At 47.0% G+C, this 16,486-nt stretch overlaps 1 protein-coding gene across 1 annotated transcript in view; it reads left to right on the top strand.

Annotated features, from left to right (window-relative positions):
• Nucleotides 1-1,416: 1,416 nt before the first annotated feature.
• The window catches only part of NEURL1 (neuralized E3 ubiquitin protein ligase 1), a 79,137-nt gene continuing 64,067 nt past the window's right edge, over nucleotides 1,417-16,486 (top strand). The window contains exon 1 of the mRNA XM_043597438.1: nucleotides 1,417-1,650. Coding sequence (XP_043453373.1) covers nucleotides 1,566-1,650 — 85 coding nt within the window. The 5' untranslated portion in view covers nucleotides 1,417-1,565. The remainder of the gene's footprint in view (nucleotides 1,651-16,486) is intronic.

Here is a 16,486-nt window from a genome sequence, read left to right on the forward strand (position 1 = left end):
GTCAGGAGGTGACACATGAACTGTGCCTGAATAATAAGGAGCCATCACATGAGACCTGAGGGAAGAACCTTCTGTAAGAGGATGGATGAGATGCCTGTTGCCAGCCTACACCCTCACTGGATTCTGGATCAAAGTTGCTGAAGCCAGGCAGAGAGCTAGAGGTGACCTAGAGGAGCAGGAAGGCAGATTCTCTGTCTGAGGGACCTTGGCTCATCTTCTACGCCAATCGACTGGGGTCAGGTGAACAGACAACTTGCTGAAGCCCCTTCCCCCAGGGAGCCTTCTTTGCTAAGGGCCACAGAGGCTGGCTCCCCCCACCTCTTAGAGCTGACAGAACCACTCAGTTCAGAGTTGGTGGTTTGTCTGATGGTTTGTCCCTGAGATCTGTTTTCCCAGCTTGGCCAGCAACCCCGCCTCCTAGGTTGGCTCTGTATTGGTCCAACGGCCCCCAGTGCGATGTGTGCAGGGGCTTTTTGTTCTGAGCCCTTGCCCGTGCACCTCGGATGTAACTGAGGGCGGAGGGTCAAATGCAGGGGTTTCTCATCTCACCTCGTTTATTACATCATCCATTCACTCATCAAAAAAAACTTTTTTTTTTTTTTTTGGTTTGTTTTCTTGAGCTTTTACTGTGTGCCAGGCCCTGTACCTGGCTCCAGGGAGACTGTAGAGCTAACTCGCCTCGCGCCTGGCACCCAGGGAGCTCAACCTTCTTGCTGCACTGTTTCTGTTTTCAAGACCTGGTTCTACTGCCCGTGCGGGGAATGAGTCCGTCTCCCGGCGCCCCACCCCCGCCCATCCGCCTGCTAGCTCACCCCGACCCGGGCCGGCCCCGGCGCCGCGGACAACTTGTGGCAGCGGGAACGCGGCGCGCCCCGGGGCCACATCTGGCTGCGCGGGCGCGCGCGTGTCACTAAGACGCTCATTCACCGGCGCAGCTGTCACCATAACAACCGGAGCCAGGGAATCCTGGCGACGGCTGCGGGCAAGGGGCGGGGGCGGCGGTCGCGGGAGGGAGCCGGCGGGGGCGGGAGCGCCCAGCACGCCCCGCGCTCCACAGAGCCCCGCTCCATGCGGACCCGCGGGCGGGAGGGCGCCACGCACGTCGCCGCAGCGGCCGTCCCCGCGGGCGGGGACCGAGCCTGCCACCGAGCCGCCGACCTCCCTCGCCGGGAGCCCTGACTCTATGGCCCCGGGGGAGCGTGCCGGAGCCTCCGCGCCGCCCACCACCAGCCGGAACCCGAGCGCCAGCCGGAGGAAGAGGGGAGCCCCGGGCGCCGCCGGCCCCGGCCCAGGGGCCCGCCCGCGGTCCCCGTCCCCGCCGCGGGGAATGGCGGGCAGGTAGCCGGCTGGCGCGAGGACCCCCGCGGCGGGCAGGACCAGCCGAGGACGCCGCGGCCCCGAGAGAGGGAGGAGAGCGGCGGCCCGCCCGCCCCCGGCCGCAGCCCCAGCAGGGCCCTCCCCCGGCGGCGCGCGCCCGCGCGCGCACACACTCGCACACGGTGCCTCCGCTCCTGCCCAACCTCGCCTGCCCCCCGCGAGTGCCGAACCCCCTGGGGCCGGATGCCATGGGTAACAACTTCTCCAGTATCCCCTCTCTGCCCCGAGGAAATCCGAGCCGGGCGCCGCGGGGCCACCCCCAGACCCTTAAAGGTAAGGGAGGCTCCGCCGGGCCCGGCACAGCCCGGAGGACTGGGGCGCAGGTGGAAGGGCAGGGAGAGGTGAAGAGGTGTGATTGGGGAGGAAGGGCAGGTGCCACCTGTTGTGTGTGTTTGGAGACGCGAGGTGCGCATCTGGCCCTGGTGGGGGGCCGGGAGTGGGGGGGCTGGGGGTGGTGATGTTGAAAACCCGGAAGGATGGCGTTCTGTGGGGTCTGCGCAGTTTCCCCCACCAGCACTGGGAACGTCGTACTGGAGTTAATTCAGGCCATGATGCTACCGTGCTGGAGTGAGGAAGGGCATTTGCCCAGTGGGTAGGGGAGTGTGGCAGGAGGCTCAGACCGGCCAGCTGTGCTCCTCAAGGGAAGCATCACAGTCTCCTTCTTCATCTGCCCAGGGCTGGAGAGGTCACGCTGGAAGCACTAGTTGCATCTTCCATTGCAGGATCTTAAAGATCCAGGACTGACTTATAGCAGCCTGGAAGAAGGGGCCAGAGCTCTGTTGACTTTTTGCATCCACTGACTCAGCTTGGTTTCTGGTTCCTCCAAAGGCCAGATGTCCATTCGGAAGCCTAGACAGGAGATGCTTGGGAGCCTTGAAACGGAGGAACATTTACCAGGAAGGTCTTTGCGATCTCAATCCCCAGACCTACCCAGCACCGCCAAGGAAGCCCTGGCCCAGCCCTCGGCCCTGCAGCTTCCACTGCTTTCTCTGACCCTTGCAAGACACAGCTGTGTCCTCCCAAGCCCTCAGACCCCACTGATTCCCTTCCGGAAGCTGCTTTTCTATCACCTTCAGAACCAGCCAGCACTTGTCCTGGGCATTCTGATGGCTAAGAGCTGGGAAGGGAAGCCCTTAGTCTTCTCCAAAGAACAACCCACTTCCTCAGCCCCTTGGGTGATGAGAAGGATATGGTAATACCCCTTGACAAAACATTAGAGTTGAAAAGAACTTTTGCAAACACCTTTTCGTGTGAGCGAGGAAACTGCTGTGGGTAGTCAGCAAAGCTAATCATACCCATTTCACAGTTGAGGAGAACCAATGCTTGTTTTTGGTTTCCGAAGCCAGCAAGCAGCGGAGCTAGGCTGCACATCTGTATCTCCTGACTAGATTCTGTCCTCTCTTTTGCTGGACAGTTAACCTTCCAGACTAGGGGAGAGGAGGAGGGATGGGACCACCATCCTGTGTTCTAGCTCCGACCATTTCAGAACTTCCGCTCTCAGTTTGGGAAAATCGGTAGGTTTGTTGTGTCTTTCTGGAAATGAATATGGTGGTACATGTCAAGACCTTTTAAAATAGCATATTCATTGGCCTTGTGATTACTCTTAGAGGAGCTGATCCTAGCAAAATGGAGATCCAGGCAAATACTTATACATTAGGTTAGGATGTTCACAGCAGTTGTGTTTATACTAGGAAAATAACCTAAATGCCCCGTAATCATGGTATGTCCTCTTGGTGGAGTATTATGCAATCTTTAAAATTGTATTTTTGAAGAATATTTGATGATTTGGGAAAATGCTCAGTGCAGCACCATAATGACAGTTGAAAAAGGCAGGACAAAAAAATATATAGACTGTGAGATCCCAATTTTGTTTAAAAATATATGAATACAAAAAAAAAAATATCAAACAATCCTGGAAAGAAAGTTTCCAAAAGGGTAACATTGGTTTTTCTCTGGGTAATGGGATCACATAAGATTTTTTCTTTTTTCTTTCTTTTTATATTTTGCTCTTTTAAAAAATTTCTGCAATAAGCAATATTATTTTTTTATCATCAGGAATAAGCTATAAGTATTAACATGCATAACAACTACTTATGAACATTGAAAACAGATTCTTAATGATGGAGGAAACTGTGGACATCTTCTCATTCAGTGTCCTCCCTCACAAGTGAGAAGAATGGGGGGAAGGGAGAGTGTTTGCCTAGTTACTCTGTGCATCAGTCAAGAGAACATGGCAAAGTCAGGCTGAACCCTTCAAGGGCAGAGTAGCTGAGCTAGTGAGTTGACTTGGGGTTTAATGGCTCACAAACTGCCCCCAAAAGGCTGGCTTGCTCCATCCTTGACCCTAGGGAAGCTCAGAGAAGGCTTCAGTAATTATACGTCTTTTTACCTAAAGTTTGGAATTGTGGGGAGGTGAGGTCTCTGTGACTAGAATCTTTGGTAAGGGAGGGAATGGGCAGGAGAGGGTCTAGGATCCTCCCACCTCCTTGCCCCCACTCTAACCTTCTCCTCTGCATGACTCCCCACTTATGTGGCCTCCACTTAAGTGGAAACTCTACTTATGCTGCCTCCCTGGTTTGTGGGGATCAGTTCTTCTTCCATGGGACTAAATGGTGGTGAAGTTCTCTCTCTAGCCGTCTCCCTCTCTCTGCCCATCCCCTTTCAGGCTTGATTTACCAGATTCCACTCCCCTGTCCCTACCCATACACCTAGTGGAGATGGCCATGAGAGTTTTGATTCTGCTCCTTCCAAGCCTGAGATGAAAGATTAGGGTGTGCCCATGATGGCCACCTATGGGTGTCCTTTGTCCAGGGTCCACTGATCCTGACTTCTCCTACCCTAATAAAGCCATCTTTACTCTGTTTTTGTGTCTACTCAAAATTCTCTTCAAGCTAAAACAGCATTGGCCTAGTAGTCTTCTCTGATACATCAGTGGTCATCCAGAATTCCATTCCAACTGTATTGGTGTTGACCTCAGTACTGGCTCTGACTTTAAGCCTGTCCACCTGGACTTGTGCTCGGATTGCTTCGGTACCCACCCTGTGTTCGGCTCTAATTCATTATCAGTGAATTAGATTATCGGTGTCCATACAGAAATTTGCTGGGGGTGGGGAACTCTCCTTTGTTTTGTTTTTTTTCTCTCTCTCCTTCTATAATTGAAATCTCTATTGATTTCTCCCCATTTTAATTAAAACAGCTGGAAGGGGTCTGACATAATAGGGACCCTGGGACACATTGGAGATCTAAGATTAGTCCGGCTGTCAGGCTGACATGAAATGAAGCTCGTCCTTCACCTGTCAGGTAGTAGACTTTGGTGTTCTCCCTGGAGACACGCTAACTTCACCTCACTGCCAGTGATTCCCACTGGGGTCTGAACAGTGTTGGTCTAGGAGTGTCCAGGGGAGAGATCCAAGGCATAGCTCTGGGCTTAGGACCAAGAGACAGTTACAAGGATGCTTGACCGAGAGGTGAGGGCTCCTGCCATCCCGGTACATTCACAAGCTGAAGATCTACTTGAAGAGGCAAGGCTGAGGGAGGGAATAGGGCCAAGTGCTTGGTTGGACCACGGAAATCCCAGATGTGTGTGGGCATAGGTCAGAAATGGGGAACCTGGGAGGAATGTGAGCCAGACATGGAGGGAACGGCAGAAATTGGATAGATGATAAGGAATGCAGCAGGAGTGCTAGGGTGTGGGGAGGAGGGTTGGGGAAGGGACATACAGCAAAGGCTTGGAGGTGGGAGTCAGTAAGTGTGTGTGTATATTCTCAGTTACAGGCACAGGGTCACTGGGGCAGGGGACTCCAGCTTCCTGGAGACAAATACAGAGAATAAAGATCTTCCTCCTTTGCCAGCTCCTTCTGAGTGCCTGCCTGCTTAGTGCTAAGTGCTGACGGGATGGTAACTTGGAAAACCTTCGGGGAGGGCTACCCAGCCCAGTGGTCACCCATAGATGAGGATTGGATGGGCCACTTCCCATCTTCTTTTAAATTGTGGTAGGATTTACATAAAATTCACCATTTTAACAGTTTTGGACCGTGCAATCCAGTGACATTTAGTACATTCACGATGTTGTGCAACCACCACCTCTGTCTAGTTCCAGAACATTTTCATCACCTCAAAAGCAAAGCCTGTACCCAGTAAGTAGTCACTCCCCATTACCTCCTCCCCTGAATCCTTGCCTAAGAATGCTGCCCAGAAACATCGACCTCAGAAGTGGTGGGGCTGGGATTTCTACCCAGAACACCAGAGCTCACGAGGGAGAAAATCGGTCTTGGAGGAAGTTTTGTATATTGGGGCCTTCTTTTCCGTGACCCTCTGGGATGGCATGTGCTCACTTCCAAGATGTGCACATTGAGGGTCAGGTTTTGGTTCTCTATCACAGAGGCCAAGATGGAGGCTGGATAGGCAAGAGCAAGAGGGAGGAGGAAGGGGGAGGAAGGAGGGCAGGAGCTGGGCACTGCCCAGGGGAATGCCAGGGATGCCTCTATCCCGGTGTGCCAGCTGCCCAGGCCTATTTCCTTTTGGTCTGTGACTCTCCCAAGGGCTAGAGGCTTAGGGGCTGCTTCTCACTGAACTGGTTGCTTTGGCAACCCTGGGCTGGATGCAAGTGGTCTCCTTGGTAACGCCTGAGAAACCTGCCTATGGGGATGGAGGGAAGTGGACGGGCCAGCGGTCAGGCAGGGTGGCACAGGCAGAGCTGGGCCAGGCTGCTGAGATCAGAGGCCTCTGGGGAGGGTCAAGCTTATGGAATAGGCTGGGCTGCCTGTTGGCCATTCCCCAGCGAGCCAGAGTCCAGAAGCCCAGGAGATCTGGGGGCCTGCCTGGAGACACCAAAGGCACTATGGGCCAGCCCAGGAAGTGGGAGGAGATGGGGGTGAGGGTGAGAAGGGGAGAGAATATAGCTTCTGGATGACAGAGCCAGCTACAGGGTTTATTAAAAGATGCTTATCAGAGGTCATTACCCGGATCCTGCTGCTTTGGGAAATGAGCAGGTGCTGATGCCTGTGGGGGGGGGGGGGCGGGCAGAGAGAAAAGAAGGTCTAGGAGAGGAGGAGAAGGAAATAGATGGAATCACTGGCAGGCAGGTGGGAGGCCTTGGCTTTCTCTCTGCTCTGGCTGCCCTGGGGCGGGGGGCAGGGGGCTAGTTAGGTCTGGCTCTGGAACTGAAGTTCTAGGGTGAGAGTTGGGGTTCCAGGGATGCTCTGATGGGAGGGGCTCATTCTGTTGTTTAGCAAATGCATACTAAGCATTGACGACAGGCCAGACACTCTCCTAGGCATGAGGATACAAAATAGATGTGTACAAAATAGATGAGGGCTCGTTGCCATGAAGCTTTCCCTCCAGTGGGGAGGCAGATGGGAAGAAAAATGACACATGAACAAAAATGAATTGGAAGATGATAATAACCACTAACATGCTATGTGCTGGAGCCCATGCTAAAGTCTTTACACCTATTATCTCATTTAATTTTTAAAACAACCTTGTGAAGTAAGTATGATTATTAACCCCATTTATGGATGGATAAACTGAAACTTAAAGAGGTTAAGTAACTTGCCCAAGGTCAAATGGCTGATACGAGGTGGAGCCTGGATTCTGGCCAGAGTCTTTCTGATTTTGGAGCTAGTGCTGTCGCTTTCTCTCTCTCTCTCTCTAATACGGGCATACTTAGGAAATATTACGGGTTCTGTTCCAGATCTCTGCAATAAAGTGAATATTGCAATAAAGCGAGTCAAATGAGTTTTTTTGTTTCCTAGTGCATATAAAAGTTATGTTTATACTACACTGTAGTCTATTAAATGTGCAGTAGCATGACGTCTAAAAAACCCAGTCTATTCCTTAACTAAAAACGCTTTATTGCTAAAAAGTGCCAACCATTATCTGAGCTTTCAGTGAGTTGTGTTGTTCTTGCTGGTGGATGTTCTTGCCTGGATGTTGATGACTACGGACTGATCAGGGCGGCGGGTGCTGAAGGCTGGGGTGGCTGTGGCAGTTTCTTCAAATAAGACAGTGATGAAGTTTGCTGTATCAATTGACTCTTCCTTTCGCCGAAGAATTCTCTGCAGCCCGTGATGCTATTTGATAGCATTTTACCCACAGGAGAAATTTTTTCAAACTTGGAGTCAGTCCTCTCGAACCCTGCTGCTGCTGTGTCAACTAAGTTTATGTAATACTCCAAATCCTTTGTTGTCGTCTCTACAATCTTCACAGCATCTCAAGAAACCACTTTGCTCATCCGTAAGAAGCAGCCCCTCATCTGTTAAGGTTTTATCACAAGATTGCGGCAACTCAGTCCCATGTTGACGGTCCACTTCCAGTCTACTTTTCTTGCTGTTTCCACCACATCTGCAGAGACGTCCTCCACTGAAGTCTTGAAGCCCTCACAGCCATTCACGAGGGTTGGAATCTGCTTGTTCCAAACTCCTGTTAATGTTGACATTTTGACCTCTTTCCATGATTGACGAATGTTCTTAATGGCATCTAGCATGGTGAATCCTTTCCAGATGGTTTTCAGTGGACTTTGCCAGAGGAATCACGATCTGTGGCAGCTGTACCCTTAAGGAATGTATTTCTTAAATGATAAGACTTGAAAGCTGTAAGGACTCCTTAGATCCACGGGCTGCAGAACGGGTGTTGGGTTAGCAGGCATGAAAACAACATTAATCTCCTTGTACATCTCCATCAGAGCTCTTCAGTGACCAGGTGCATTGTCAATGAGCAGTAATATTTTGAAAGGAATATTTTTTTCTGAGGAGTGGTTCTCAACAGTGGACTTAAAGTATTCGGTAAACCATGTGGTAAACAGATGTGCTGTCATCTAGGCTTTGTTGTTCCATTTATAGTGCACTGGCAGAATAGATTCAGCATAATTCTTAAGGGTCCTAAGATTTTCAGAATGGCAGGTGGACAATGTCTTCCACTTAAAGTCACCAGTTGCATTAGTCCCTAACAGAGTGAGCCTGTCCTTCGAAGCTTTGAAACCAGGCACTGACTTCTCCTCTCTAGCTATGGAAGCCCCAGACGGTATCTTCCAATAGAAGCCTGTTTCATCTACACTGAAAATCTGTTAAGTGTAGCCACCTTCATGAGTTATCTTAGCTAGATCTTCTGGATAATTTGCTGCAGCTTCTACATCAGCACTTGCGTCTTTACCTTGCATTTTTATATTGTGGGGACGGCTTCTTTTCTCTAAACCTCATGAACCAACCTCTGCTAGCTTTAATCATTCTCCTGCAGCTTCCTCACCTCTCTCAGCCTTCACAGACTTGCAGAGAGTTCGGGCCTTGGTCGGGATGAGCCTTTGGCTTAAGAAAATGTGGCTGTTTTGATTTTCTGTCTTTTTTAAAAATGTTTATTCTTGAGAGAGAGAGACAGAATGTGAGCAGGGGAAGGGCAGAGAGAGAGGGAGACACAGAATCCAAAGCAGGCTCCAGGCTCTGAGCTGTCAGCACAGAGCCCGACGCGGGGCTCGAACCCACGAACTGCGAGATCGTGACCTGAACGGAAGCCGGACGCTTAACTGACTGAGCCACCCAGACACCGCTGGGGTGTTTTGATTTTCTATTCAGACCACCAAAACTTTCTCCATCTCAGCAATAAGGCTGTTTTGCTTTCTTATCATTCATGCGTTCACTGGAGTAGCACTTTTAACGTCCTTCAAGACCTTTTCTTTTGCATTCACAGCTTGGCTAACTGTTTGGAGCAAGAGGCCTACCTTTCCCCGATCTCCCTCCTTCCTCACTGAGCGTAATCACTTCTAGTTTTTCATTTAAAGTGAGAGATGCGAGACCCCTCCTTGCCCGATGCAGGATTACCACAGATTTCCAATTTGTTAAAAAAAAACAAAACAAAAAAACCAAAAAAAACCAAAAACACAATTCATTGTTGGCAAAGTACGGTGAAGTGAAGCACCATAAAATGAGGTTTGCCTGTAACCGTTTTATTTAGAACAACTTTAGATCTACAGAATTATTGCAAAGTGATGGAGTTTCCAGATACCCCCTGGCTGGTGTACCCCACAGTTAACATCTTAACCTTAGTATGGAAAATTCATGACCAGTAATGAGCCAATATTGATACATTGTTATTAACTAATTCCTTTACTTTATTCAAATTTCCTTAAGTTTTCCCAGTGTTCTATTTCTGTACCCGGATCCCGTCCAGGATGTCACATTGTATTTTTAGGTACCATGTTATATATTTAGTGGTCATGTTTTCTTCGGCTCCTCTCAGTTTTGACGGTTTCCCATGCTTTTCTTGTTTTTGATGACTTTGACAGTTTTGAGGATTACTGGTTAAGTTTCTTGTAGACTGTCCCACTCTTGGGATTTGTCTGATGTTCTCGAGATTAGATTGCTGTATAGGTTTTGGAGAGATAGACCGTAGAGGTGAGGTGCCGTTTCCATCACGTATCAAGGGTGCGTGCAAGCCACATGACCTATCACTGGTGATGTTGACCTTGATCACTCAGCTGAGATAGTGCTTGTCTGGTTTCTTCATTGTAAAGTTAAAGTTATACTTTCCTCCCCTTTCCATATTGCACTCTTTGGAAGCTACTCTCCATGCGCAGCCCTCACTTAAGGAGTGGGAGTTATGCTCCCCTTCCTTGAGGCCAGAGCATTACTTTAACCACTCTGTCAACTATTTCTTTAGTTACCTGGTCAGTTAGATCTGATACTTTTGGATAAGGGCTGTAAAAGAGAGAAGACTGGGGAGCTATCCTCAGGGAACTTGACCTGGTCCTGCAGGTCTGGGAAGGTTTCTCTAGGGAAGTGGCCAGAAGATGAGTAGGGCTTGGCTTTATGTTCCTAGAAGGGTACTACTGGAATGTTGGGTGTGGAACTACTCATTTAACATCCCTGACCCCTGCCTGTTCAATGCTACTGGCCACCTTCAAGGTCATTGTGACTTAAGAAAAAAAAAAAACTCTCCCATGTTTTTCTTTTCTTTTAATTACAGTGTCGTTAATATGCATGCAGTGTTATATTAGTTTCAGGTGTACAATATAGTGATTCAACAATTCTATAATTACTCAGCGCTCATCAAGATAAGCGTACTCTTAATCCCCTTCACCTATTCTACCCACTCCTCCACCCGCCTCCCCTCTGGTAACCATCTGCTCTCTAAAGTTAAGATCTCCCGTATTTTTAAAAGCACCCCAAAGCCTATTACTGCCCCTGATTGAGAGCATTGAGCTGGGTGTGGAGAGCAGCAGTGAAGGGTGTTCCTGGCAGGGGGTCTAGGACAGAGGCCTAGGCCTGTGCTTGAGGACAGAGTTTAGAGTTGGTTTCTGCTAAGTATGGAGGAGGGGATGATCCCAGGCCGATGTCATCCCAACCCTCTGGGCCAAGGAACTTTCTCAGCAGAAAATCATTAAGAGATCACTGCCTTGCCTCTCTTCCGTGGTCACAAAGGCGGTCTGTGCAGGGCTGGGGCAGGAGGAGGAGGGTTTTTCCTCGGATGAAGGAAGAGGGAGAGGAAAGTATGACTGCTGGCTTATTTGTGTGGCCTTCTTTGCCTCTGTTGCCCCAGAACGCCATTCCTGCTGCTCCAAAGGTCGGGGAGGGGACAACAAAAAGGGAGAGCATTGCCAGGAGGAGGTGCTGTCTTGTGATAAGGGTGGTGGCCCTTCCACATGCTCCTGGCTTTCACCTTCATCTCCCCCCGCCCTCTGCCCCCACCACCCATGGCTTGCCCTGGCCTCTCCCCCACATCTGCGGAAAGGCTGATCTTCTCCAGAGGACGGGCCAGTCTAGAGAGTGTGTGCGTCCCAGTGGAGGTATCCATCCATGCGCGTCTGAGAACAGGGGAGGAAGCGCTTTGCCTTGATCAGAGTAAGTAAAACTTCAGGGGTGCTCCAGCTCCTCGATTTCATGTGTTGGTGCCCTCTTGGCAATGGACATGGTGCTGGGTATGGAGACTGGGAGGTGAATACTGGCATCGTGTCTGTCCTTGAGGTGCCCATGGTCCACCTTTATTTAATTCAGACATCAGTCCGTATTGACAGGAGGAGCCCTTTTCTCCTCCATGTCTGCTTTCTGTTCCTTTTCTTTCCCTGCTCTTCCCAGCAAATGCTCCTTTGAACACATTTGCCCTGAGGAGAGAGGACTGGCAGGTGGTCAGGTGTGTATGTGGGGCTGGTGGAAGGACCAGTGCCCCCTGACTTTGAACATCAGAACCCAAATATACTGTAGAGATTGTTTTGTCCTACCTCCTTTGTCAGCCCGGGTCTGGGGTTCTCAGTCCCAGAGAGGGGAAGTGACTTGCCCAAGGTCCTACAGCAGGATTGGACCAGGTGGTACCGTGCTCTCAAGGCTCTGACGTTGCAGGGTGCTGATGGTCTCCAGAGTTGACAGAATTAAACTCCAGAGGGACAGCTGAGGGGGATGGATGCTTGACCCAGCTATGCTATGTGCTGTCCGTAGGGAGATTGTTGAAGGGCTTTAAATGGAAGAGTGACAGAGTCACTTAGACATCTTAGAAAATTCTAAGCAAGGGGCAAGCGAGGGGCAGGGCAGGAGACTGCTGCAGACCTCCAGGGGAGGAGACAGGTGTGGCTTCTGCCAGAGTGGGGCAGTGAGCAGTGAGGCAAATAGATTGACGTCAGCTTGAAGATTTAGAGGTGGAGAGGGAGATACAGAGGAGCTGCTTGTGTGGACATCTCTCCGGGATTTCTGACTTCTGGGGGTGTGGGGGCCTGGCTTGGAAGAGCTTGAATACACAGGGAGGCGGGCCTCTTGGGAGTTCAGGGGTGGGTGTTCCCTTGAGTGCTGTGTCCCACCCAATCCCTGAGGTCTTAGAGCCAGGAGAAGAAACAGGTGAGGGGGCATGGCTGGCCCTGGGCTCTTAACTCCATCTCTACCACCTGGGACACCATCAATAATTAATACGCCCTCTGCCTGTCACAGGTGGCTCCCGGGTCGGCAGAGGCAGGGCCCTGGCACCTGTGGTGTGATATGCATCTGGCTTCTGCTGGCCCCGGGGCCGGGGCCCTTCAGTCCTGATCTAGCCAGGCTTTCTCAGGTGGCCCTTTGCTCCCAGCATACACACACAAACCATGAAAGGTGGCCATAAATCAGCTGGGACAGGCCAAGGCTTCTCTGGTTTTCCCAGAGTTGAGATCAAAGCCCCAGACCCTCACCCTGGGGCTCAATACTTATTAAATTATTAAACTGTCAAGGGAGGGGAAAGCAGGAGGGACTGGATGGATGGCCATACAGTAAAACAATGCGGAAGAATATGGGCCGAGAAATAAAATAGCAGGTTGTGCAGATATCTCTTCAAGATAGAGATTTCATTTCCTTTGGATATGTTCCCAGAAGTGAGAATCATAGGCAGTTCTATTTTTAATTGTTTGAGGAACCTCCATATTGTTTTCCAAAACTGCTGTACCAATGTACATTCTCACCAACAGTGTACAAAAGTTCCCTTTTCTTTACATCCTCATCAATATTTGTTATCGTTTTGATAAGAAACATCGTGATAAGTGTGAGGTGATCTCTCATTGTGGTTTTGATTTGTATTTCCTTGATGACTAATGATGCTGAACACCTTTCATGTACCTGTTGGGCATTTGTGTGTCTTTGGAAAAATGACTCTTCATTAAAAGAAAAAAAATTTTTAATGTTTACTTATTTTTGAGAGAGACAAAGAATTTGAGTGGGGAAGGGGCAGAGAGAGAGGGAGACACAGAATCCGAAGCAGGCTCTAGGCTCTGAGCTGTCAGCACAGAGCCTGACATGGGGCTCGAACTCATGAGCTGTGAGATCATGACCTGAGCCGAAGTCAGATGCTCAACCAACTGAGCCACCCAGATACCCCGAATCTTCATTTTTAAATTGAGTTACTGTTATTATTTTCTTGCTATTGAGTTGTAAGAGTTCCTTATATATTTTGGATGTTAACCCCTTATAAGATAGATGGTTTGCAAATATTTCTTCCCATTCTTTAGGTTGCCTTTTTATTTTGTTGTTTCCTTTGCTGTGCAGAAACTTTTTTTGATTAACGTAGTTCCACTTTTTTATTTTTTCTTTTGTTGCCTGTGCTTTTGGGATCATATCCAAAAAAATCAAGTCAAGACCAGTCAATTGTCAATACCAATGTCAAGCTTTTTTCCTGTTTTGTTCCAGGGGTTTTATAGTTTCAGGTCTTATATTTAAGTCTTTAATCCATTTTGAGTTGATTTTTTAATATGGTGTGAGATAAAGGTCCAGTTTAATTCTTTTGTTTGTGGATAGCCAGTTTTCCCAACACCATTTATCTTTTCCCCATTGTGTATTCTTGGCATTTTTGTTGAAAATTAGTTGGCCATATGTGCATAGGTTTATTTCTGCAATATTTTATTCTGTTGAGCTCTGTTGGCATATGTCTTTATGCCAATACCATACTGTTTTGATTACTATAGCTTTGTAATGTAGTTTGGAATCAGGAAGTGTGATGTCTCCAGCTTTGTTCTTCTCCCTCACGATTTAGCTATTCAGGGTCTTTTGTGGTTCCATACAAATTCCGAGATTATGTTTTCCATTTTTATGAAAAATGCCATTGGAATTATGATAGGGATTACATTGAATCTGTAGATTGCTTTGAGTAGCATGGACATTTTAACAATATTAATTATTTCATTTAATGAATATGGGATATCTTTGCACTTATTTGTATCTTCTTCAATTTCTTTCACCAATGTTTTATAGTTTGCAGTATGGAGATCTTTCATCTCCTTGGTTAAATTTATCCCTAAGTATTTTATCCTTGTTGATATTTTGTAAATAGGGCTGTTTCCTTACTTTTTGGGTACTTTATTGTTAGTGTATAGAAACACAACTGACTTTTGTATGTTGATTCCGTATCCTGCAACTTTACTGAATTTACTTATCAATCTGACAGTTTTTTGGTGGAGTCTTTAGATTTTTCAATGTATAAGATCTTGTCATCTGCAAATAGAGATAATTTTACTTCTTCCTTTCTGATTTGGATCCCTTTTATTTCTTTTTTCTTGCTTAAGTGCCCTGGCTGGGACTTCTGGCACTGTTTTTGACTACAAGTGGCAAGAGTGGGCACCCTTGTCTTGTTTCTGATCTTAGAGGAAAAGCTTTCAGCTTTTTACCATTGAGTATGATGTTAGCTGTGAACCTGTCGTATGTGGCCTTTATTTTGTTGAGGTACATTCCATATATACTTAATTTGTTGAGTGTTTATCATGGAAAGATGCTGATGTTGTCAAATGCTTTTTATCCATCTATTGAGATGATCATATGATTTTTAAAATATTTTATTAATATGGTATATCATGTTTATTGATTTGCATATATTGTACTATTCTCACATCCCAGGGATAAACCCACTTGATCATGGTGTAAGATCCTTTTTACTGTGCTGTTGAGTTTGGTTTGCTAATATTTTGTTAAAGATTTTTACATCCATGTTCATCAGGATATTGGTCTATGCTTTCTTTTCTTGTAGCATTTTTGTCTGGCCTTGGTATTAGGGTAATGCTGGCCTCATAATATGGGTTTGGAACAGTTCCTTCCTCCTCATTTTTTTGGAGAGAGCTTGAGAAGGATTGGTATTAATTCTTTTGTAAATGTTTGGTAGAATTCACCAGTGAAGCCATCTGGTCTCGGACTTCTTTGGAGATTTAAGAATGCTTTACCCAGCAAAGCTATCTTTCAAAATCGAATGAGAGATACAGACATTCCCAGAAAAAAAAAAGCTGACGTAGTTCACAACCACTAAACCTGCCTTACAAGAAATGCTAAAGGAGTTCTTCAAGCTGAAAAAAAAAGACACTAACTAGTAACGTAAAAGCATATCAAAATATAAAACTCCCTGGTAAATGTAAATATGTGGTCAGATTCAGGATACTTGAATATTCTGATGATGGTATATAAATCACTTACAACTCTAATATAAAGGTTAAAAGACAAAAAGAATTTCAAAAAGCTATAATTACAGTAGTCTGCTAGTGGATATATAATATGAAAATATGTAAACTGTGATGTCAAAAACATAAAAGGGGGGGAGTAGAAGTGTGGAGCCTTTGTATGTGAACAAAGTTGGGTAGCTATCAGTTTCAAACAGACTATGATAAGATGTTTTATGTAAACCTCATGGTAACTACAAAGCAAAAACCAATAGTAGATACACAAAAGATAAAGAGAAAGGGATGAAAACATACCACTATAGAAAATTGCAAAATCAGAAAGGAAGGCAGTAAAAGAGGAAGAAAGGAGCAGAGGATCTATGAAATACCCAGAAAACAATGAACAAAATGGCAATAGTAAGTCCTTGTCTATCAATAATTACTTTAAATATAAATAGTCTAAATTCTCCAATCAGAAGACAAAGAGTGGCTGAATAGTTAGAAAAACAAGACTCAATGAACTACCCAAGTATAAGAGACTCATTGTAGCTTCAAGGATACACTTAAGCAGAAAGTTAAGAGATAGAAAAAGACATTCCAGGCAAATGGAAATGAAAGAGAGCAAGGATAGTATCAGACAAAATAGGCTTTAAATAAACAATTGTAATAAGTGGGGTGCCTGGGTGGCTCAGTCAGTTAAGTGTCCAACTCTTGATTTTGGCTCAGGTCATGGTCTCACAGTTCATGGGATCCAGCCCCATATCGGGCTCTGCGCTGACAGCACAGAACCTGCTAGGGATTTTCTCTCTCCCTCTCTCTCTGCCCCTCCCCCACTTGCACGCACACCAGTGCCCTTTCTCTCTCAAGATAAATAAAGAAACTTAAAAAAAAAGACTAATAAGAGATAAGGTGATTATAAAATGATAAAGGAATTGATTTATCAAGAGAAAATAACTATAGTAAATATATATGCACCTAACATCAGAGCACATAAGTAGATAAAGCAAATATTAACAGATCTGAAAGGATAAATAGACAGCAATCCCATAATAATAGGGGACCTCAGTTCTCCCTTTCAATAATAGATAGATCATCCATACAGAAAATCAATAAGGAAATATTGGACTTGAACTACACTTAAGACCAAATGGACCTAAGAGACATACAGAACATCCCCTCAAACAGTAGCAAAATGCACATTCTTCCCAAGTACACACAGAACATTCTTCAGGGTAGATCATATGTTAGCCACAA

This window comes from Prionailurus bengalensis, chromosome D2 (assembly GCF_016509475.1).
Source record: "Prionailurus bengalensis isolate Pbe53 chromosome D2, Fcat_Pben_1.1_paternal_pri, whole genome shotgun sequence".
Classification (NCBI taxonomy): domain Eukaryota; kingdom Metazoa; phylum Chordata; class Mammalia; order Carnivora; family Felidae; genus Prionailurus; species Prionailurus bengalensis.